The following is a 25,441-nucleotide window of genomic DNA, read 5'->3' on the forward strand; positions in this document are numbered from 1 at the left end:
TTGTGAATACACTTCAAAACAAAATTATTACTAAAAGTATTCTGTCATGAATAGAAGGAAAGGAACCTCTTGTGCAAGCACTGAGTCATTACTGACTCTTGGAGGGACGCCAGCTTTTGCTGACGTTTTCTTGGCAGGCCTTATAGCGGGGTGGTTTGCCGTTGCCTTCCCCGACCGTGATTACCTTTCCCCCAGCTAGCTGGGTACTTATTTTACCGACCTCGAGAGGATGGAAGGCTGAGTTGACCCGAGCCGGCTGCCTGAAACCAGCTTCCGCTGGGATCGAACTCAGGCCGTGGGGAGAGTTTCAGCTGCAGAAACTGCTGCTTTACCGCTCTGCGCCACACGAGGCTCGGTCATGAATACCATGCAGTAAAACAAATCATTGCAAGGCAAAGAAAGCTGGCATTATCTTAATAGCCTAGGGCGTTGACAAAAATTCCAAGACTTGAAACACAATAATTAAAATGGTGTGTTGGGGGCTTCACAAAGGACATTTCAGACACTGCCTCCTGAGAAGATCATTTGACATACCTTGGAATACATCAAGCCTGAAGGCTTGCAGATTATCACTGACAGTAGCCACAGGGACAGCCACATGTCAGCTACTATTTCAAGGGGATTAAAGGGATGGGTTGCAGACTTTAAAGAAGTATTTAAACCTTTTTTTAATTATTATCCAAAACTGACCTCAGTGGGAGACGGAAGCAAAGCAAGGTCAAGTGTGATAAGCTCCCTGAAGAACTTTTTCACCAAGTAAGACACAAGAAATAAGCAAGCATGGAGTTCACACTAGAAAAGGATAGCTAAATAGAACACGTCCCTCAACTAGACTAGAGACTCGTCTTTATGGGGTATGTCTCAGTGATGTTCATTCTACATACCTGATATTTACAAACCATAAAGTACCTGTGCACAACCCATGTTAATCTTTCACCTATCCATATATAGCAAGTACAGAAAAGAATGGATGGCGCACTCATGTGGGGGAAGGAACATAACTAACCCACAAATGCCCACATGGTATCATGTTTTCTTTTCTCAAATACTGTTCCTTCTAATTCTGGATTTCCGCTGCAGCACATGTGCAGATGCACCCAGGGATATATTTCACTGAACAGCACTGAAATATCTGGATGCTGAAACCAGGATTTAGCACTTTTAGTACTGAATATAATGAACATGTGAAACAGGTTTGATTTTCTGGGTTTGAATTGTGGGGCACAGCTGAAGAGAAAGTATATATGGCATTTTCTTCCTATGCAATATTTATTTATTTCATTTATTTATTTATTACATTTTTATACCACCTAATTGCCGAAGCTCTCCGGGCAGTTCACAAAAATTAAAACCATAATAAAACAACCAACAGTCTAAAAACACAAATTCAAAATACAGTATAAAAAGCACAACCGGGATAAAACCACGCAGCAGAAATTGATATAAGATTAAAATACAGAATTAGAACAGTAAAATTTAAATTTAAGTTAAATTTAAGTGTTAAAATACTGAGAGAATAAAAAGGTCTGAACATAACTAACATAACAACGTTTGAAGGAGGAGATTGCACACATGTGGTGAGATGTACCCTTATCAAAAGCTTATGCATTTCATTGTGTGGGGGATGAGTGATCAAAAAGAAGTAGTGGAATCACTTGAGCTTCCACTCTTCTCCTTCTGGATAACTTTTAAAGCCACTCACTGTAGGTGTGTCTGTGAGAGCACAAGAAATACCAGCTCCAGAATTTGGGAACCCTTTTCTTGGTAGTGGAAAGGTATTGGAGTAGCTATGTGACCAGCCTTAAAGAGGACAGTCCTATATTTGTAGGTGTCTTCTTTCTGTCGAGTCCAATTCCACTTTAAAGCTAGCATGGGCCTTGATACTGCGCCCAAACGGTTAGCCCCAGAACAGCAGAATGTACATGAATCCAGGTCACCTGGTCACAGTTTTCCCCACTGTGGGGAGTTGTATTGTATTTCATCTTAAAGGTATGTTGTAGTTCAAAATATTTGGAGAGCCACAAGTTGCCCACCCCTGTCCTACTGGGTATGCAAACTTAGAATTATATTGTGCTGCATGCAAAAAAAAACATGTTAAGAGACAACGTGTATATGCACATTCTGGAGCCAAACCTATGTGTGAGACACTGTACATGGATTGAGTGTGTCAGATTGTGAAGCTTAAACAGGCATAAAGACCTAACATACCTGATTTATTCTGTGCATAAAAATTAGTTGAAAAATTCAAACTGTGAAATTGGCAACCAGTACACAGCAAACCTTTTGCTCTCCATTAGCAGAAGTTATAAAAACAAACCAAATTGTTCTTTTAAATTATTGCTGTTTAATTCTGAAATTGTAATACAGAATTACAAATAAATCATTATTTATACAGCAGGGGAAGGAGGCACTGCAATTTTAAAGGCTAAAGTCAGCCAAGATACGCAACAGGGTTTTCCTTTCCTTTTTAATGGACAAGTAGGCAAAGGACTCACATACATACATGAATTGCTTTGACGATAGTGAGCCCCTGGGTATCGCCTGCCCATAGCGCCAGTCAGCACATTATCCCGTGTTGTCAGCTGTTTTCAAAGCATTCAGCGGAACTATGTTACTAGAGGAAGAAGAGGAAAAAGAAGAAGAAAAAACAGAAAGCAAAGATTTAGTACAATGCCTATATTGTTTTCATTAAAATGCTAATGGCCCACTCCCCGGTTTCGGATAAGGTGTTTATAAATTATTCACAGTCACGCCAGCAGCAGAGATGAACTGTTGGGCTATCAATGCAGAGCAAATTTACTGCTTGTAGTTGTCCTCCACTGATGAGCATAAATAATTTCAAGGCAAACACCTTGGTACATTGGCTCACCTGGGATTTCACTACCTCAGGACAGGCTGTGTTTCTCCAAACACTGACTTTAGTTTTAAGTAAAGCTAAAATTATATAACTCATATAACATTCTCCATCTAACAGTTTTTGGTACTGCATGAGACAACCCTGCCCTGAAGACTAGGAGGGTGGATGACAGGTTTAGGTGGAAGAGGTAGATGTTTGGGGGGATTCCTTAACTTACAGTTTGGCAAGGGGGTTCAGCGGGTCCTTTTTTCCTTTATTAAAATGATGTTTAAAGTGCCAACCGGCTTGGTTTTCATGCATTGAAAATGACTGAGCAATTATGCGCCTCCCTGAGAATGATGGTATGAGACAATGTTGTATTGTTGGCATGACACTGAATGCAAGAAAGATGGCAATGATGCAAAGTCATAACATAAGTGTTGTTCCCAGGAAGGGGTATATTCACTTGTCCATTTTCAAAGTGTGTAGCAGCTGGGCAGGCTGAGACATGCTGCTTAGCATTTTAAAATGGTTTTTAAAGGGGGGAAGGGACCCTCAAATAGTTTATCAAATTGTAAGAACCCCTCTCCAAAAAAAGAAAAAAAAAAGAGAAAGATATTTGCACCCTCCCCCCCAAATATACCCAATTTCCCCATTCCTTCTGCATGGAAGGCAAAACTTCTGTAAAAGACGGCAGAGCCCTGCATCCAGTTGCAGCAAATTGCCTCAGTTCTCATACGGCAGAAACAGTAAACCAACTTAAGTCCTCATATGAGTTAGAAAGAATCAAATGCCATTTCTATTAGCTCCCTTTTCCTAAGCATCAGATAATTCTAGATGGCTCAGGTAAAAAAAGTCTACCCCATGTAGTCAAAAGGAGACAAATATATAATCCACTAATTCAGTGTTTCCCAACTTCCGGCATAACTTTTACTGGATTAAATTTGGAGGCACGCTTTACTCTTACATCAAAAACAAACAAACACATTGCTTTTAGACTGGGAAAGAAAACACGTGTATTACATGAAGCTTCCTGGATGACCCTGAGCCAATCCTACTACTCAGACTAAACTACCTCACAGGGTCACTGTGAGGATAAAAGGGGGGGACACAAAGATCATGTATATTGTCCTAAGCTTTTTGGAAGATAGGCAAGATTAAGGGCTGGGGGTAGTCAGTCAGTAAGGCTTAACTTTGCATCAAAAAGAAGAGTGAGTATGTCAGTGGGGGACAGTCCACAAAAACCAGTCCTGTCCATAGTAACCAGCTGCCTATCCTGTACAGATAGGGGAAAAGGACATGGACTAAGTCTCAGATAATGACTTCAGCACTCTTGAATGAGCAATTAAGACCACTAGCTTTTACGAAAGACTTGTTTCTAGAAGAAATGAAAATTGCTAGAAGTGGCTTGTTAATATGGATCAACACTCATCATAACTGCAACCTGATGAAGGCTAACAGTCTACTAGCATTAAAGAAAGTTATAAAGACTGATCTCTTCCAGCAGGCTTATCTAGTGGAATTTTAAGATGTTTTAAAAATGTTTTTAGATGTTTTTTTAGGATGTTTTTAACAATGCATATTATGTTTTAACTCAATTCTATGTATTTTATCACCATACACGGCTCTTTTGCTACTTCATCCTCCCTTAATGAGAGCAGTGAAACAAATCAGGAAGCCACACATAACCACAGTTTCCTGTTTCATACAAACTCAGAAGTATGATTAATGGCTTCCAAGCAAACCAGGTTTGGAAGGCAGCTTTGATGTAGGCTTATAAATACTGGCTTGTTTGAAAACCATTAATCATAGTTCTTGGTTCACACTTTTAGATGGAAATAAGACTTTGGAGATCCTTTAAGAGGTGTGGAATACCCTGGAATAAGGACTAAAGTGCCTTTCTAACAATACAAAGGCAGGAGTGAAACATCATCAAGGCACAAGGGAAGGAAGGCAGGATTAAACAGTCTTTTATCACTTGTCACAATCTGTGAGGTTACAAGGGACTCCAGTTACACCCCCCACCCCACCCCCAATGTCAGAGCGTCACATATATTCAATTAAATAATGTATCACAGACAAGGAGCTTCTGGGGTTGTTTTCTCCCTAACTCAGGGAACCTCAGGACAATGCTTAGAAAGAATACCAAGCCCCAGCTGGAAGAGGTATAAATACTGGTACATTACCTTCAGTACAAAAATAAAACCCAATTATTTTTCACAAGAATGCTGCCAGTCTAAAACACTGCCATGTGTGCTTGAACAAAGAAAGCACCTTTTGTACCCAAGCATTAGGGTGTTCTCCCCCCCCCCTTTTTTTTTTATACAAACAATTATTTGTGCCTAATATTCAAACATGGCCTCTTTTCAAATGATAAACCTGGAGTGTTTTTTTTTCCTTTTAAGAATTAAAAATATCTCTTCCCAGCGGTGTTGTTCTACTACATTATTACCTATGAAAGAAGGAGTCTGAGTAAACAACTGTAAGTGCAGCCTGAGACTTGTTTTTAAGTTGCCTCTTGAGCTCCACCCAACCCATGAGGAGTGGGCAACTTTCCATAGGACAGTATAATTGGTATCATCCTTGTAAACAACTCAATTTGTAAAAAGTAATATAGCAGGAGATAAACTGTCAGAGCACAGCCCAGCAACCACCATTGCTACCATCTACAAAACGGATCATTTTTTGCTCATGCAGATGCACCCCAACGGACTCTCACCTTCCGCTCTGCCAGGCTGTGTGAGTTTCCCTTGGGGCACAGACCTTTCCTTCTTACAGCCTCTACCAAAAACAAGACAACAAAAAGCCACTCTGATTCTACAGGTATTCTTTTTTCTCTCAAAATGATGCAATAACAGAACGATGGTCTTCTGGAAATGAATTGTTGCTGGGATTGTTTAGTTTATCTGTTTTGTACGTGGGTCTTTGATCATGAGAACTCAAACTTGCAAGATTGGGGGACGAGGCTGAAAGAGTGTAAAAACAGTAACAAAAAACTCATGTTGTGGAACCAGAGCAGTTTCTGCATCCCTGTCACTGGGAATGAATGGTGGGCGATCTGTATTGTGCCACTGGGTGATTCTACAATGATAGCCATGCAAAGTGCTTTATAGTGACACACTGCGTTTGGACACTCAAGTGACATGTAAACCTGAATGCAGCTTCTTTGCTGTTCTATCTGTGCATGTGACTGAAGAAGTCAGGAAGCTGCACTTAACAATAGCTTCTTGTTAAGTGTGAACCAGGAACTACGATTAATGGCTTCCAAACAAGCCAGGATTTATAAGCCATCATAAGAGCTGCCTTCCAATCCTGGTTTGCTTGGAAGCCATTGATCATACTTCTCAGTTTGTGTGAAACAGGAAACTGTGGTCATGTGTGGCTTCCTGATTTGTTTCACTGCTCTCATTAAGTTCTATTTATTGGGATATGCAGCCAGTGCATATCATGATTAATTAAGCCAAGATTTTATCATCTAAATCAAGCCAAAGTGACACCTAATGATAGAATAAACAAGTCTATTAATTAAAAGGGCCAGGCTATCTGAAGGAACGCCTCCTCCCGTATGTACCTGCCCGGACCTTAAGGTCATCCTGAGGCGTCCGCTCCACAAGCCCCTGCCAAAGGAAGTGAGGCACGTGGCTACCAGGAGGAGGGCCTTCTCTGCTGTGGCACCCCGGCTGTGGAATGAGCTCCCTAAGGAGGTTCGCTTGGCACCTACATTATATGCTTTTAGGCGCCAGGTGAAGACCTTTTTATTCTCCCAGCATTTTAACATACAAATACATTCTAACTTGGTGTTTTAAATTTGTAATTTTGCACTGCTGCTGTTTTTATCTGGTTAAGCTTTTATATTATGGTTTTATACTGTTGTTTTTTACTTTGAATGTTTTTAATTTTTGTGAACTGCCCAGAGAGCTCCAGCTATTGGGTAGTATAGAAATGTAATAAATAAATAAATAAAAAGAGGATCTATTTATTCTAATCTTGATATGTTTGATATCTTTAACTAAAACAATAGCATTTCTTCAATGCTTTGGAGTGTTCCACGTTCTTCACAAATGCCATTTATTGCTTACCATTTTTCAAAGTGGCTTAACAGTAAAAATAATACAATATTCCCTAAAAAAACCCACAAAGTATAAATAGTTAATTATTAAAATAATTTAAACAGTCAGTAAGTAATTATACAAGACAATCAGATAAATCCAATATGCTCAATAACATCTATCTGGCTAAAGACAAGATCAAAAAGGCCATATACTTTCCAAAAGTAATTTCCTTCTCTGGGCAGGGAGGAACACCAACACAGAAAAAAACCTTAAGATCTCACTAGTTCCTATTATAACTCTGATGGGGAGATAGTAAAACACAGGAAGGGATATATGGGAAGTCCTTTAGATATCCAAAGCCCAAAATTAAAGTTATATTAGCAATGCTTACAACATCTTTGTAAAGTAGGGCAATGTATTCCCAATAAGGCAGATGGCTAACAGATACTGACTTGCCTAAGGCCACCTCATAAATTCATGGCAGGGGTGAGATTTGAACATGGGACTTCTGCCTTATAGTTTGTTCTCTTAGCCACTAGGCTACACCAGCTTTCATCAACATATACCAGTGGTCTTATTCTTTTTCTTCTTCATCGCCATCTTCATCATCCAGATCAAACCTTTTCTTCCTTAGTTTTTTGCTAGTCTTAAATTTTTCTTGATGTTCATCTCATGAACTATGCACATGCCCTAGAATTCAGTGAAGGATGCAGAGTTTCCATGGTAGATGCATGTTATAGTGCAGTCTTTCCCAACCTGGCACCCTCCAGTTGCTCCGGACTACAACTCCCAGGATTCCTAACTATTGGCCATGCTGGTTGGGACTGATGTGAGTTGAAGTCCAAAACATCTGGAGGGCCCCAGGTTGGGGAAGGCTGTTTTAGTGTGTGCATATTGGTCAAATTGGAACTTATCATCATCCTGCATCAACTAGGAACATAACTTAGAACAAACCTAATGCTCTACTACAACTCCAGATTTCAAGTGAAGATTGGGCAGCAGGCAAGCTGTCTTTTCAGGGTTAAATATTTTTGCCACTAAATTATCATCTAATAAAGAATCCTCTGATACATTTCCAAAGTATCCCAGAACTCAGTTTGAAAACCATCCATGGCAGAAGTTAGGGATCTACAGGGTGATTTGCAGTGGATTCGGCAAGGGTTTCTGCATCCCAATTGTCTAATAACAGCAACAACTAAAAAGCTTCTCCCCAGTCCAAACTTAAGTTGCTGAAAAAGTATGCTTGGGGCAAGGGGGAAACAGTAGTGGATTTTTATGTGAAAGGACTTGTGAGGTTGGTTCTGGTGATTATAAATTCCTGAGCTGCACATCTGCTCAGAGGTTCCTTAATTCTTTGTGTATGTTCACTATTTTGCACCTGACTCTGGTTAGTGGACTTCAAGGTTGTAGTAAAAGACAGAGTAGATCCCACAAGCCGGAGGTCTAACCATCCCTGATCTATGCGTCCTGATAGGCAACCCTGAAAATATTATTACAGCCTGATTTTCATAGAGAATACGGCTATCGGTGGCCTCTAATCATGGCAGCTATACGGAAACCCCTGGGTGAGAGGCCACATGCCACTGAATATCTGTTGCTGCAAAACAGCAGCAAGGGAGAATTATTCATCTCTTGCTTGTAAGCGTCCCAAGAGGCATCTGATTGGACACTGTGGGAAACAAAATGCTGAACCAAAGAGGCCTTTGGTCTGCTCCAGCAGTTACTCTTTAATTTGATTCAACTACATCCTGCCCCCACCCCCCGTCTGCATGGAAAGGAGCGCCAATTCAGAGTTACTGCTGCTGCTGGCAGAACTGAGGAGAGGGGAGGAACGGGGCAGCCAGCTCTCCTCCCTCTGAGCTCGCTCTGGCTGCCCCGTTCCTCTCCCCCCCATTTTTTTTTATTTTTAATCTTTAGATGCGAAGGTTCGTATCTACAGATTAAGAAATTTTAAAAATGGCGGGGGGAGGGGAGAGAAGAACAAGGCAGCCAGAGAGAGCTCAGAGGGAGGAGAGCCGGCTGCCCCCTTCCTCTCTTCCCCACCCGTTTCTTTAAAATGTATTCATTTCTTTACAGTATGGAGCCCGGAGCTCCCTGTCCGCCCCCTTCCAACACCCCCTTTAATTTTTTTTCCTTAAAAAAGCTCCACATTGAGGGTGTGATATTTTGCCCTTCTGTACCATTTAGTTATCTGTCTTTGTATCACATTTGTATTCTTCCCTTCCACTAGCTCAGAGTGGCATGCGTGTTCTTATCTATGTACTAGATAGGTTAGTTTTCTTTCGCAAAGCTCCCCAGAGCCTCCACATTCCAGGTCCAAAGGCACCCGACTTTTTTAGCACGGAGCTTTGGGGCTTTGCCCCTGGATCCCTTCGGAGTGGCGGCTGCGTCATGTAGATCACCTGCTGCCACTCCGAAGCTACCCCGGGGTAAAGCGCCCGTGTAGATAAGCCCCCTGTTAAAGAGGAGAGATTCTTTTTGTTTTTATCTGAAACATGGCTGTAAACAGGACTTATATTTACCCAGTAAGACATTAGAAATACAGGCTTACAAGAATTGGGGGGGGGGGGGAATCTTACTGAAAAAAACAGAATCCTAAAATAGTAACCATACAAAAAGAAAATGGAAGCACAGTGGTGGAAATTCTAATACACAACGTTTTCTTCCGGCTTGATTATTGGTCCAAGTATTTCTACATTTTTAATAAGCCTTTTCCTAGAATAAAAAAGTGCTTTATTAATTCATTCATTCCATCAATCAATTCAAATACTTCTTAAATAGGAAACTGTAGAGAGCTTTTATGACCTTTTTATGTTCTTCTGATTACCTTTGACAACAATTACACTGGCAAAATAAATTATACACCTCTTGCCAATAAAATGTTTACAATTAGCCTCTGAGTAGTGTGCCAAGAAATTATATGTTGGATCAGAAATCAGATAAACCCTAGCACTTTGTGTGGTGAAAAAGTGCATGGTAAGCCAAAATCAAAATAGAGCTAGTGGGCTTTGGATTTTCCCCCTAACAAACTGCATAGTCAATTTGACAAAAGATATAGTAAAATGTACCTTATTTATTTTTTGTACTGGGAAACCAGAAAAGCAGTGATTAGAAAAACCAGCAGAACACTATTATCAATACTGCAGGAACTAAAAATGCATTCATATTCCTGCCAATATGAACAAACACATAAAAAAATCCATACACTCCATGAATATTATTAACTCTATAGCATCTCAAAGAACAATCTTGGAATACAGACATTTTATCATTATCCGTTACCAGCAATTTGAGGCTGAGATGTCTGTAATGCCCACTCAGGGCTTGTTTGGACATTGCTCCTGTGAAGCCCCACAATTTTCCCCGGGGAGAGATCAGGAGTGCACTCCTTCCCACTGTCATTGTGGAGAGATGCAAACAATTCAGCTGGGAGACCTGGTGGTTACTTCACCTGAAACTGGGACATTATCAGATAGGCAGCAACCGTATGCCTTTCACAAGAAAGATAAACTTTCTGTCATCCAAATCCGAGGACAAGTCCCACACACCAGGAAAAAATATGTGTTTAGTTTTTAGTCATGTACAAGCAGCAGGAAGTCCCAACCACTTGATGAATCCCTGGGCCTTTTACATCAGTGTATGCATCTTTCAAAACACTTGTTTGACTCCCTCAAGCCCTACAGCAAGGATACGGAACCCACTTCCAGCCAGAGGGCCAAATTTCATTTCGGAAAGAAGCCACATTCCAGCACTGTGCTGGGCCAAAGGCAAACACAACGGGGCTGAAAGCAATGAGGGGAGGAGCCAGCAATACTAGCAAGAATGTTTTACCTTAAATTTCTAACTGCTAGTAACTAAGTCTCAGGAGAGACATTTCATCCTTTTAGAATGGTGAAAAATGACACCAAAGCCAGGATACCAACAAATAAGTGGGGTCTGGAAGAAAGGAGGTGTGGTCAGGGAAGGGGGCATGGCCTTCTGGGGAACCCCAGAGGATTGGGTTGGGACCTCCTGTGGGTGATTTGTCCCTGGGCATGAAGTTCTGCACCCATCTCACAGCCTGGAACGTAGACCACTTGTGTGTGCTGGAACGATAATGTGTAAAGCAGTCCATGCCCAGAATACTTGGGCAGTTGCCAGGGCCTATCCCTCCTTTTAAACATGTTCTGGCTAAATGTAGCACCCGATGCTACTCTAAGTAGCATCGGGTGCTACATTTAGCCAACCTTTTATTTTCCCATAATGTCCCAGGCCTAGCTTCATTCTGGGGCATTATGGGAAGTTAAAAGGATGGCAGCACTGCTTGGAAAAGTGCAAACCCAACCAACCAGGGCACACCGACAGAGGATGGAACCTACCACTTTCTTCAGAGCCTCCTGGAACCTGGAGCCAGCCCTAAATAGGCAACATTATCTTCTTAATCCAAAGGCCCTTATATACATATACAGTGGAGCTGTGATGTGCTGCACAAAGAACACCTAAATGCCCAAAAATGTCTTTGCAGTGTCATAGGCTCCCGGGTTGCATCCACACAAATTAGACAGGTTTGATAAAATCAAATGCAGCTTGTTTGCAAAATAATGTCACTTGAAGAATTCTGCTTCCAATTTAATGTAATTATTTTACATACACACAAACATTTATTTGTAATATTTTAATTGTGTAACCTATTCTAACTGCTGTCTACCAAATCCATAATAAATTATTATTATTATTATTATTATTATTATTATTATTATTATTATTATTCCCTAATCACTGCAATCACAAGCCTAGTTCTCGTGCCATTGTGCCCTATTTCTCACTGAGATGATAAATTCATATCTGGGCTTTATTACATCAGATTGCAGGTTAAGGCTCACATGATTAAATAGTCTCCTGTACAAAAATTAAGACGTTCCTGCACACAGAAAACTAGCATGTGCAAGAGGAGGGTTTGGGTCAGCTTCTTCCTGACAGGCTTGCTTTCTACTGCAGGGAGATTTTTGTTTATTTGTTTTTCTTTTATATGGAGAAGATTTTACCATCATATGAGGCCTGATCTTCCATGGAACAGACCAGATATAGGTTTACAACTGGGCCTGAAAAGCAGAAAAGGCCACACTTGATGTCTCCCTTCCAACCTGCCCCAAAAGACCTGAATGTAGCACACTGATGGTATTGTGAGTAAGCAATGCTACTTCAGACAGGAAGAAACGCCAAGCCAAAAAATCCCTAGAACAAATTATATGATTGTGCTAGCTTTTCCTTCATTTTTATGCAAGTATCTCACCTGTATCCTGTCCTTCCTTCCTTCAAGCTCAGATATCCCATTTATTCTTGCAACAACTCCCTGAGTTTAGTCTCCTTTAGACTAAAAAATAGGAACATTCCCAAGGCCACCCTTGAGCTTCCAATCTGAGAGGGGATTTAAGGTAGGCCTCCTCAGTCCAAATCTATCACTGTCTCTGCTACATTACAATGTTTCACACATACTTTTACTACTGTCCAGCATTAGGGATTCTGTTTGGCATCTGGGCGGAATATCTGAATTTATTTATTTTATTTATTTATTTATTACATTTCTATACGCCCAATAGCCGGAGCTCTCTGGGCGGTTCACAAAGTAATTCATAAGAATTACTCTTATGATTCCCCCCCCCTTATAGGAATGACTGCAGTTGGGAATTGTTCAGAGTAATGCAGAATACAATGTGGAAGCTCATGTTCTCTCCCAAAAAAACCTTGATGTAATTATTCCACATTTTGCATCAGAGTTTCCTAATGTAATTCAGAATGCAGCAGCAGTTCAGACAGCCAACTCCTTTAAAACCAGATGCTGCAGTAGCTGGAAAGCAGCCACAGTCTCACTGCAGCAGGGAACTTGCTAAAGCTGGAACTGGACATTGAGGGAGTTGCCAGGCTGCTGCCAACACTAGTTGACTCTTGTCTCTTCCCCTTGACTTCCTCCATAATGTCTACTAATTCAAAAATGTCACCACACACACTTCCCACCCCTGCTTCACTTTATGGGCTACCATCTGTCGAAGCAAGGAAACTTAGAACATGGCTGGGTTGTAATGCATATTACTAGACATTACTGGGGGTGGGGGAGGTGAACAAGACCCTTGCGCATCTGGTTTTGGCACTGACATCCTGATTTGTTAAACCACTTTCTCATCATGACTATGATTTATCAGACCAATACTATTAGGGGCAATATTGGGACAAATCAATAGCTGGGACAATCAAACATTTCTTGGAAGAGCAGAGAAGACCCTAATGTTTGGGTGCCTAGAGCAGCACCCAACTAAATAATGCTGCCCTCTAGACCAGCAGAATTAACTGTCTTGTTATTTATTGCTAGTGCTGCTCAAAAACACCCCACCCGTCTCTCTCTCTCTCTGTCTTTTACACACACACACTTTTGGCACTTTTCCCAGTGCAAGTTAGTTAGCGCAGTCTGCCTGTCAGACAGTGTAATTGCTGGAGAGCAGTACAAACAGAACCTGTTTGCATGCTTTTGCAGCAGTATGCACAGGTGTCTTCTGTGTGCATGCATGTAACTTCTCATCTCTCCCCCTTTCCTGGCTGTCTCCCTTTTCCCAAGCACGCCCAAGTCCTCTGAAAGGCATCATCCTGAAACTGCAAACGTTATTCACCTCTCTCATCATTTTGACCACGTGACTCCATTCGTTGAATCCCTTCACTGGGATTCCTGATCCTGCACAGATTTCTTGTCCTTTCATTTCATTTCTATAACGCCCAATAGTCGAAGCTCTCTTTCCTTCATAGCCCTCCGTGGCCTTGCCCTTCCTTATGTCTCTGCATTTTTATCTCAACACATCTCTTCCTGTGATCTTTGCTCATCCCGTTCTACCAGGCTCAGCCAACCAGATGTCTTCTGTTCCCTAAAATGACTCCACCCATTTCCCCTTGCTGCCCCTTAGACTTGAAACTGCCTCCCAGAACAGAAGGAAAGGGAGAGGCATGTCAACAACTGGTATGCAACAGGAGGGTTAAACATAGGTGCCACACCAAATGCCTTAGCACTCCCATCATCCCCAACCGACATGGCCCTTGGCTATATTGTCTGAGGATGATGGAAAGTGTTGTTCAACACAACTGGAGAGCACTAGGTTGAGCTACAGCACTTGTTTAGAACAATTACAAAAGCCTGAATTTCAGCTAGATTTACTTTGTCTAAAACTGTTAACATAAAGGAGGATTCCATATTGGCTATAGAGATTTAATAGAAGGAGTCAAACTGTATGAAATTGTGGAGAGAGGCAGCTTAGTTTAGTGGATACAGCTTTGGACCTGGAATATGGAGGCTCTGGGGAAAGAGAACTAACCTATCTAGTACATAGATAAAACCACGCATGACACTCTGAGCTAGAGGAAGGGAAGAACACAAATGTGATACAAAGATAGATAAATAAATGGTACAGAAGGACAATGCCACATAACCAAAAGGGAGAACTCTAATTAAACAAATTAGTTTGCATTTATTTCTAAGCATTGCACCAGGCCATGTTTGTTTCCTGCCTGGAGTTCTGCTGCAGCCCAGATCCCTCTTGGCTTCCTCACCCCTCTGGATCCGGTATCTATTAAATAGAGAATCAATTGGCCTTGACTAGTTTTTGAACTACAATTGTGTTAGCTCCATCAACAGGGAGATTGAACCAAACCCTTGTGCAGTATTGAGCCAAAGCCTGGAATAATTGCTTTTAATTCTTGGCCGCAACGTTGTGCTTCAGTGGCAAGTTGGCTCTACTTGGACAGTCTTTCTGGAACAAATCCTTGACTCCTTATTGACTCACAATTCCAGTCTGCTCCCCTGAAGAATGTACTACTGTAAAGACATAGATCTTCTCTGGGGAGTCTGATGCTACACAGCGAACTAGCCTCAACCCAGCAGTTATTTATTTATTCATTATATTTTTATACTGCTAATAGCCAAGACTCTCTGGGCAGTTCACAATTCAAACCATAAAATACAGCAAATCAAAACATAATATAAAGCTTTAAAAGTTTAAAATACCACGTAAAAACAAAAATCAGGAGCACATGCCTTGCTCCTAACAGTGTACTCAGTTCATTAAATTGCTTATCAGTTTGGAAATTAAACAGGGCTACCCAAAAATAAGCCAATGGTTGGGGGATTTCCTGGGTATGCACATCGAAGTATGTAAGTCTGAAATTAAAAAAAAATGCACCCACCCAGCTTCCAGAACCTTCTGAATGTTGATGGAATAGAGGTAAGAAACTGCTAAAGCAGAGATGGGGAACCTCTAGCCTGCGGGCCTAATCTGGCCTGCAGAGGTTCCCCATGCAGCCCACATAGGGTTGGGCTCCATTCATGGGCCCCATCTACTCCCCTACCCACATGCCTCTCCCTCGGGCCTGGAGGTACCAGGGGCTTGGGGAGGACATGGGCAGAAGAATCCTCTTGTTATCTCTAATCACAGCATAGAAATAACAAGGCGATTCCCCATGGTGGGCCATGCACCAGCCAGAGAGTGGGAGGAAATATATCTGCTTTAGCCCTTAACAGCTAATGATATCCTGGAGGTAAGCAATGGGGACATAGATGATGGAAGGGAGATCCATGGCCTGAGATTTAAAAAAAGTAGCCCACCCTCTCCTCCCAATGTTATATTCCCCTTATCTCTACCAAGCTACATAGCAGTAAAGTGCTCAGTTTCAGGGCTGTCATCCTTTTAACACAGGGGAGAGGAACCTGAGGGCCACATTTGTACCAGAGAAGAAGTTAGGGTGCTACATGCCAACAGTGAGCAAGTTCATAATCGCCCTACTCCCCCTCACCAGATCCATACACATACGCACACACCCTACAGTCAATTCATACACATAAAGCCCACACATTCTTTCATGCAACACACACAGCATTCAGACACACACCACACATACCTAAATAGCACAGCAAGAGAAGTGGGGTGGAGGTCAAGCTATCCTCTGTGAGCCCCAAACTGTGCTACAAGGCTTCTGATCCAGGCTGGCTGTAGCCTTGAACAGACAGATTCCTGTTGGAGCCAGAGGTTGCACTGCAACATTTGGTTATGGGGCTTCATATTCAGTACTTGAAAGAACGTATTCTCTCTTATGAGCCTGCCCGTGCTTTGAGATCTTCTGGAGAAGCCCTTCTTTCAGTCCCGCCATCTTCACAGGCATACTTGGTGGGAACATGGGAGAGGACCTTCTCGGTGGCTGGTCCAGTGCTTTGGAATTCTCTTCCCGGGGAAGCTAGGCTGGCTCCCTCCTTGATGGGCTTTCGGAAGCAGGCTAAAACTTTTTTGTTCCAGCAGGCCTTTGGAGAATAATCTGGCCCTCCATCTATGTTAATGTCTTATAATTTTTTGTGTATTTTAAACGTTTATGGTTGTCCCCCCCACCCAATGTATGTTTTAAACTTTGTAAGGCCGCCTTGAGGCCCAGCATTGGGCAAAAGGTGGGATACAAATAAATATAAATATAATAATAATAATAATAATAATAATAATAATAATAATAATGGAAAGTAGGCTAAATGTCTATTCCCACAGTATATACATTCTACAGTATTGCCAAGGGAGCAAATGTTGCGCTTGGCTCTCTTCTGCTTCCTTGTCATGCAGTATCTACACACTTGACAATATGAACCTAGCATTGAGAATGATCAAGAGACAGCACCTATCTAATAAATCCCACTACGAGCAATAGACAGAAAAACTAAATGCAAGAAAAAGCTTGGAGGTGATTCCCCACCCTTTTTCTGGAAATCAATACTGGTGTCTGGCATTTACAGAATCCAGATGGACCACACAACAAATAACCTGGAAGGGTTAAAAATGCCCTGGGGAAAAGACACTGGGTGAGGAAAATTCAGGGGGAAAGTTGGCTACAATATGGCACTGGAAACCATTACAATCATTATCAGCTTGTCTGAAGGAATCAGCATCCAAACTTATCAATAGATGGTGTATCACACCTACTAAATTTTCGCACATAGGAGTCAAACACTCACCAGACTGCTGGAGAGGAATCAGTATTAAAAACACTTATTACCACATGTGGTGATCGTGTCCTCTTGCTGACAGTTATTAGAACAAAAATCTTTAAAGAAATTTTAGCAATCACTGGACAACCGATGCCTAAAGACCCTCAAATAGCTTTGTTAGGCATATTTCAGGAGAAACGTAGGGCAAGGCAACACGAGGCACTTATCCTATCCTATTCTTATGGTGGTGGCTCAGTTGGTCTTGCGACAGAAACCTGGTACTAACAAGTTTGCAACATAGCCATAGCAGAGAAAAGCTAACCCACCAGTTCAGACTTTAAAGGACAATTGAGTCCAGAGGCATTTTTTATTATTATTATTATTATTATTATTATTATTTATTTATTTATTTATATAGCACCATCAATGTACATGGTGCTGTACAGAGTAAAACAGTAAATAGCAAGACCCTGCCGCATAGGCTTACAATCTAATGGTATGGCATGCCTTTTATTTCTTAAATCAGCCAGAAGAGGCGTACACCACCTTCAGCTTGCACACAGGTATAGAAAAATGGATTAACAGTGTAATTCCTATATTGACGATTTGTATGTGCTGATAGTGCTGTGGGCTTGAGCTGGAGCCAGAAGTCCAGAAGAAAAAAACTAGTCCACTGACCAGGCAAGAGTAGGTCAGGATCCTAATGCTTGTTGTACCAGACCTAGCCAATCTAGAGGCTTCATTCTACCTTTCTGTGACATGGGGTGATGTTGCACACTGCTGTTCCTTACTGTGTCTGAAATGGGCTCCATTTTCCTGCACCTGAAATGGATTCTGCAGCCTTAAAGCCATGGAGATGCTGCTTCAAGTCTTGGGAATCCCTTAGATTTACTGCAATGGACGCTACTCGGCATTATGCTCGAGCGTCTAAATCGTGACTCAGCGACAACACTTGGAGACTCCCTGTTCCAGAGATGTCCACAACAGGATTTGAAATGCCTGTCGTTCTTAGCTGCTCAAAAATAGCATGTAAATACGTATTACCACAAAATCTATTAAACTCCATGCCACTTCTGTGGTTCTCTTTCCAACAAGACAAATCTTTCTACAGACATAGCGTGGTGTTTGCTCCTAGCCCCCCAGCCATTTCTCAAGGCTGCCAATTTTGCACTGTGCATAGAATGATAACTATGCATAGTATTTTGCTTGCAGGTACCACAGAATTCAGGGTCACCAGCAGCCATAACATCAACTGGGATGGCTAAGAAAACAACAAAACTCCTAAGCTTCGTGAAGGATTTGAAGCTTTAATGAGTTTATGAGTGGAAAGACTAGAAATAACCATCACCTTGTGACTGTCTGGGTAGGATTTATGAAAGTGTTACTGAGTGCTGAACAGACTGGGGAGAGGGGGCATCACCATGCAGAAAGGATAAAATTAAGACTTTCATGAAAAAGGGGAGGGGGAATCCTCTCACCCTCTCTAGTGTGCTTAGCCAGTGCTTCAATCTGAAATGCAGGTTACTAACAACACACCATTCTCTAGACTCCCAGTGCATGTTACTGACATCCTGGACAGACATAGGCTACTGAATAGCTGTACATGAGATGCAAAAGGGTCTCCTGTTATTGGAATGGGCAGTACAGCTAGCACAGCAATATTAGGCCAGGCTGAGCAGGCTGGAGAGAGAGAACAGACTTCCTCTCAGAGTTCTTCTCATGCAGATCTGTGTGCATGGGAAGGGATGGATCCTGCCCTTAATTTTAAGCTATGGAATGAAATATCTTCATTTTATCCGTATGTTGCTGTGTCTGAAGTTAGGTTTGTACTGAAATGCTAGGTGATTGAGCTGCCCGGAGAAGCAGCCAATTATTCCAAGAGGACCTAGTAAGAACTATGTAATGTACTAATTATTAGTCCATCAAGATAACTGTTTAGTCCTCAAATAGCACTTTGGACTATTTAGGACTGCTTTTCAGGATCACCGTTCATGTTTATGACTTCATGGTTTGAGTCCTGGGTGTGCAACTTGTGGCCCTCCTGATGCTTTGGCCTGCAAGTCCCATGATCTCTCACTATTGGCTATGGGAGTTGTAGGCCAAAACATCTGAAGGGCCTCAGGTTGCCCACCCCTGGATGAAGCCTTTAAGCCTAGTAAGAACTTTACATTAAAATATATTGGTATTGTATTTTGGCCTGTCCTCTTGGCCTTGGGCCCTGACTACCACTGGAATGTGGTACCCAAGAGCTTCTCCAGAACAGAATTCAACCCTAAGGCATATACTAAACAGATAAGAAAATGACATTTCACACAACTGTGGAAAAATATAGAGTATCTGCAGCATATCAAGTGTCCAGGTTATTAATAGCCTGATAGGCTCTTGTGAGAACTAATAAACTACAGGGAACTTGTTGTATTTTCTTTTTCTTGGACTATTGTATTTGATAACTTGCTGAATGATATAATGGAATATTTTTGCCTTAGGGTTTGTTCTGCTCTGTTTTCACCATTTAATCGACATAGGCAAAGGCTTGCACTGGCAAACATTTGAAAATAAACCGCCATCAACTTAAGTTTAGTTTATTTAAACTCAAACATGTGATAAAAGCCCATTTTATATTACATACAGAACTTTTTTTCATAGATAAAATGGGGCAGTGTGGGAGGGGATGGCTAGGCAGGAGAAATTGCTACATTTTGAACATAGCCTTGTTTGTTTAATGCAATCCGTCTCCTTAAGAGGCCAATTCAAAATCCATTGGATTCAGATGATATTCTTTCTCACCCTTCCTACCGAATTGCAACAAAGCCACTATTATTAGAAAGTGGGAGGATAACTTTTCAGCACAAATTATCCATTTAAAATTGCTTCTTTCTGTAGGAATGGCCAAGATGGACTGACAGATGCCTGATTATTATGGCCATAGTGGAAAGTGAAGGGGTGGGAAGAAAATGAAAGTCCAGCATGCTTAATGTCTGGACAAACAAAAGACCAGAACAATAGCTTGAAATTGGCCGGCATATGCTCCTTTCCATGATAAGCTCCAAATGGGCATTTGGGGCGGGAGGGGGGCGGGAATGGGACGTGTCTAAATGGCAGACTTTTCTAACAGAAGGAAATGTACACCAAACTTATTAGCATTTTTAAATTATTTTTAATTATGTAGAGGGAAAGAAATAGATTTCATAAGCACCAGATAATAAAGTCAAACATTGGGAGAGACTTTCCAATGCACATTATCTCTGGCTGCAAAAAGTAAACACCTAAGGTGAGGTGAGGTCTTTGGCTAAAAGTATGAGTCCCCCATTGCACAGGGTTCAAATCTCAATTGAGTCTCAACTCAACCTCGGCCTGCCCTCCATCCTATGCAATGCGGGCCAATAAAGATGACCTACTTTACAGGGCTGTTGGAATGATTGAGATGTCTGCAAAATGCTTTTAAAATTCTAGAGCACTTCAGAAGTACAAACCATTATTGATTAAATGACATCCACTAAAATAAACATTGAAAATGAAGATGTAAATGTACAACCACACTTGTGGAGATACTTCTGCCCCATAGCTGTGTCCTTAGAGCTGCCCAGGCTGCTCCACATGGAGGAATTGGTAAACATCCAAATAGGCCCTCCTCTTTTTGCAGTTCATAGCATCAATATTCATACTTTTTTTGTGTTGTTGTTTTTAAAAGCTTAATTTACATATCCTCCAAATAATACTTGCATTACGACCCCACAATTTTGGTTTTCCAATTTGCTACTCAAATGCTGCACTTTTACTAACGGCACTTTAAAACTGGGAGCCATACTAGGGAACCTCAAAGATATGTTGGGTTGATGCTTCAACTGGGCTAGATATAGCCTGCTTGTTGCTGGGGCTGTAGGGAGGCAGAGACAGAGTAGAAACTGACATAAGAGCGCACTAAAGGAGAGAAGCCTAAAGCCAACCATTTCTAGAAGAAGACCTTCTCCCACCCATTTGCGCCAGAAATGATTTGTTGCAATTATTTCATGAGAGTAGCTGTGGACAGAGTTTGGCCACCGGCTGAAGGATTCAGATGGAAATATTTTTTACTAGGTTGGCCTTGGAGTTCTGCATCTTCCCTCCTTCCTCACATCAGTCTTTAGCTCTCCATAGGAGTTGTTCGAGGCTCTCGTTAACCAGAACCTGACCTGTGATCGAATAAGATAAACAGTTTAACTCTGGAATAGGGGGAGGCAAAGCACAGCAGTGATCGACTTGCACCCGCCTCTACCTCCGCATTGTATTCTCCCATCATTAGATACTACCATCACTTCCCTGCTAATTTGGCTATTTAATAATGTTGCGGCTCTTTTCCTTCCTCCTCTTTCTCACCACAGGCACACCAACAAGGCACGACCGATGAAAGTATAATTAATTTAGCAAAAGCTAGCCATTTGAAAATTGCTTAACAGGGGAAAAATTCCGAAAGTAACCAATAGCTATTTAGAACCACCCCATTATTAACAAAAGCTCACTATAAAGTGTTCTTTAAATGACGTTTATAGCTTTTCAGTACCAAGCCTATTTCTGCACTGCAGTAAGACACCCGAAGTGGCAAGCATTGTCACAAGTTGATTTTGCAGATCATTGCATTGCAATGAGAGCAGATATGGAACAGATGAAGATAAATGTTCAGCATGCTCAGTAACACATCGCCGTGGAAGTTCACAACATTTCAGAATGAGATGTTAGCTTCCACAGATGCCGATAAGCAAAAACCTGTTAGGTAGTGAAATCTGGCTTGCTTTCTGTATTGCTGGAATAGTCTTGAAACATTCCAAAATCCTGTTTCTCTTCACAATTTTGGTTTCTATGTTAAATAGAGCATGCTAAACTTTCCTTATAAGATTGCAATCCTACAGACACTTACTAGGGCTTCATGGGAAGTAAATACACACAGGATTGCATTGCTCTCACATATAATGGGGCAATATAAACCACAGCAGTCAGGCATTACAAAATGCAGAGGTTTTACCTTCACAAGACTATTGTTTCAATGTATAATCTCACAGGACTGCACAGAGATTTGTGTCCCCTACTTTCCCACACATTTTACCATGTCAGTGTGAAAGATAAAAGCACAACAGTTCTTTGAACCTCATTTTTCTCTACCAAGAAGATACTTTGTGAGAAACCTCTGTAAAACTTGTCACAAAAGAAAATACACCTTGGGAGATGAAATGTGACCTGATCAACGGAAAGAGACCTGTTTAAAATAGGGCTTAATCAATATCAATCTAATTTTGGCATGGTCTATTGGCATACCATTGGCCAATTTCTGGTCAACCACCTAACACTTGCTGGTTGCTGTGAGGAGGTGGGAGGGTTTGGGAAAGAATGCTGGACTAGGTGGACCATGGTCTAATCCAACAAGGCACTTATGTTCATAAGCAAGAATGCATACTTAGGATACACCTTCACCCCTAAGAAATCCTGAGTATGCACTCTATAATTCTTCAGGGTAAGTACAGGACGGAGACTACAGGACTATGGAGAAGCCATGTGGAAATCAGAGTAGGAGACCAGTTATTTTCAGGGAAGGCATTCTTCTCAATTCTTAAAAAGGTGTCTATTGGTGCAGTCTATTGATGATTCATAGAATCATAGAATAGTAGAGTTGGAAGGGGCCTATAAGGCCATCTAGTCCAACCCCCTGCTTAATGCAGGAATGCACCCTAAAACTTACCTGACAGATGGTTGTCCAGCTGCCTCTTGAATCCTTCTAGTGTGGGAGAGCCCACAACCTCCCTAGGTAACTGGTTCCATTGTCGTACTGCTCTAACAGTCAGGAATAAGAATTATGAGATCCAGTAGCTTGTTTCACGAAATTCTTAGCAAAATAAAATCCAATTTTCCTTTCAACAAAATAAGAAGTATGAGATCCAGTAGCTTGTTTCACAAAATTCTTTGCAAAATAAAATCCAATTTTCCTTTCAACATCTATCACGAAAAAGTGGCACTTTTACATTATCAGATATTAAACTTTTTGTGCTAGCAGCGCTACAGTTGTTAAAACATGCATGTAAACTTTCTTAGATGATACACTCCTCTTGTCTATGATTATTGTGATCCCCAACCTTTTTGGACCCGTGGCACATTTTGGAATTTTGGGAAACTGTTATCGGCACCACTACAAAATGCCTAATCGTGGATCGCTGCTCTGGCGTCTACAGGTTATCTCTATGGGTCTTAGGCTGTGTCTTATTCAGCAAAAACTTTTGTTTCATGTCTATTGGATACCACAATGTCTCTCTTTAATAAAGGATAGATAATTTAGATAATTGCTGGTGGTGCAATACAGCAAAAGCTTCTTTTAAGCATATGCTTTGGCAATGCCCAGTAGTTGCTTCTTTTTGGAAGGAGGTTATTACTGGGATTTTAAATTTTGTACTGGGATAGTATTTAAAATTCACTGATGCACACACTCTTTTAAATTATTTACCTGCTTCATGGAAACTAGCAAATGGTCAGCATAAATGGATTATCTGCATCCTTTTGAAATTAAAAGACTAATATTACAACAGTGGAAAGACAAATGCAATGGATTGTGGACCTTACAAATGCTTTCAGTATTTGAATGGGTGACATATAGACACCACCTTCAAAAGGATACTTATTTGGATATTTGGTCTGCCTTTGTTGAAGCCTACATATAATTACTAGAAAGTTCTATGCATTTCATATGTATTCCTTGCTATGGATATATACAAATCCCTGTATGTATATTTAAAAAAAACCAGAAAAAAATTAAAAGGTTCTGCGGGTGTCCATGGGTGCTACATTGGAAACCCTTTCATGGGCACTATTGAGGATGCTCATGGGTGCCATGTTGGGCCCCTTTGTGTTATAATGCTACGTAGTGTCCACCATAGCAAAGAAATGTCAGGTTTGATCTGTTAGAATCAGAAATCCAAAGACATCAACACCCACATGACAAGATGGAAATACTAAGCAAGTGTCCTTAAAGGAAACCCTGCCTACTATTATTATCAATCTTATCCTATACTGTGCAGACAACAGGGATTCACAAATCATGCATGATGGTGGAAAGGCCCAACTGACCTGGCCAATGTCTCTCTCACACTGCCCAAGTTCCTCTGCAATAAGCTGAGGTTCCATGACTGATGTGCAGATGAGTTAGTGATGGAAAAGGGTCCCTGAAGGGAGAAAGTTTGAAAATCACTTTGGTAGAGTAACAGTAAAAGCGCTAATTTCATGAAAACTGACACTTCCTAGATATTATCCAATAGATGACATTTATAACAGACAAGTTTAATCCTGAAATAAACAAGTTTAGTCTAATCTGTCTGAATATGTGAGATATAAAAAAGAGCATTGTACAATGGGAAACTGCCTTATACCGAGTCAGACCATTGGTCCATCTAGCTTACAGTAATATTGTCTGTACCCTGTCTAGCGACAGCTCTTCATGGTTCCATACACCTTCCTATCCATATTCCCCAACAACTGGTGTATATATGCTTACTGCCTGATACTGGAAGTGGCACATAGCCATCAAGACTAGTAGCCATGGATAGTGTTGTGTTTCCAAGCCCTCCTGCCGACATGCAAGACAATAAGGCAGTCTGCCAATTAATCCACAAAGCTTTATTCAGTAAATAAACATCTCTTTCCACCTCAAGAGAGTTTAAATCCTAAGAACTTTGCTCTAGGCTAATGCTTGGCTAAACAAGACAATTGTTCTTTCAACAAAAGGGAAGGTCCTTTCCCTGAGCCGGTTTCACTTCAAGAAAGATTTCTTTGAAAAAGCCTTTGGCAAGATGCTAGCCTAGCTGATCGCCTCTCACCTACTTTTTAGCTCCGCCCATTTGATTCTACTGCAGACTCTGGGATCGGCCAGCTCTGAAGTTCCCTCCCCCTCTGAGGATTCCTGAGTTCCCACAGATTTGAGTTGTTAATGTTTACAATGATAAGGTCCAGTGAAGATTCATCCCTGGTGGGTGAAGAGACTGGGAGAATCACCTCCCCCACTTCCTGTGTCAGCTGGGATGTTTTCAGACCTGTTTCTTCAGCTTCAGAATTCGATTCTGATTGATAGCCTGAAACTTCTTTCCCCATACCAAGGGGAACAGGTCTGATCACGACAGATAGCCTTCTCCTCCAGGAATTTATCCAATCCCATCACCACATCTTGTGGAAGTAAATTCCATAGTTTAACTGTGCACTGTGTGAAGAAGTACTTCATGTCTGGAATCTCCCACCAATCGGCTTCATGGGATGACCCCCAGGTTCTAGTATTATGGGAGAGGGAGAAAAATATCTCCCTATCCACATTCTCCACGCCATGCATAATTTGGTAGACCTCTAACAGGTCTCCCTTTAGCCTCTTTTTTCCCAAGCTAAATAATCCCAGCTGTTGTAACCTTCCCTCATAGGGACAACGCTCCAATCCCTTGATCATTTTAGCTGCCTTTTCTGCACTTTTTCCAGCTCTACAATATCTTTGTTTAGGTGTGGTGACCAGAACTGTACACAGTATTCTAAGTGTGATCGCACCATAGATTTGTACAAAGGAAGTTCTACCTGAAG

The 25,441-nt window shown here is 41.4% G+C and overlaps 1 protein-coding gene across 5 annotated transcripts in view; it reads right to left on the reverse strand.

The window, feature by feature from the left end:
- Window positions 1–25,441, reverse strand: part of APBB2 (amyloid beta precursor protein binding family B member 2) — a 182,671-nt gene that overhangs the window by 102,303 nt on the left and 54,927 nt on the right. For 4 of the 5 annotated variants that reach the window (XM_063136406.1, XM_063136403.1, XM_063136405.1 and 1 more), the window contains exon 2: window positions 2,504–2,614. In XM_063136406.1, the coding sequence (XP_062992476.1) occupies window positions 2,504–2,549 (46 nt within the window). In that variant the 5' untranslated portion in view covers window positions 2,550–2,614. Of the gene's footprint in view, window positions 1–2,503; window positions 2,615–25,441 lie in introns of those variants that run through there. The other variant, XM_063136404.1, reaches the window with a different exon arrangement.

Source organism: Elgaria multicarinata, chromosome 10 (assembly GCF_023053635.1).
Source record: "Elgaria multicarinata webbii isolate HBS135686 ecotype San Diego chromosome 10, rElgMul1.1.pri, whole genome shotgun sequence".
NCBI lineage: Eukaryota > Metazoa > Chordata > Lepidosauria > Squamata > Anguidae > Elgaria > Elgaria multicarinata.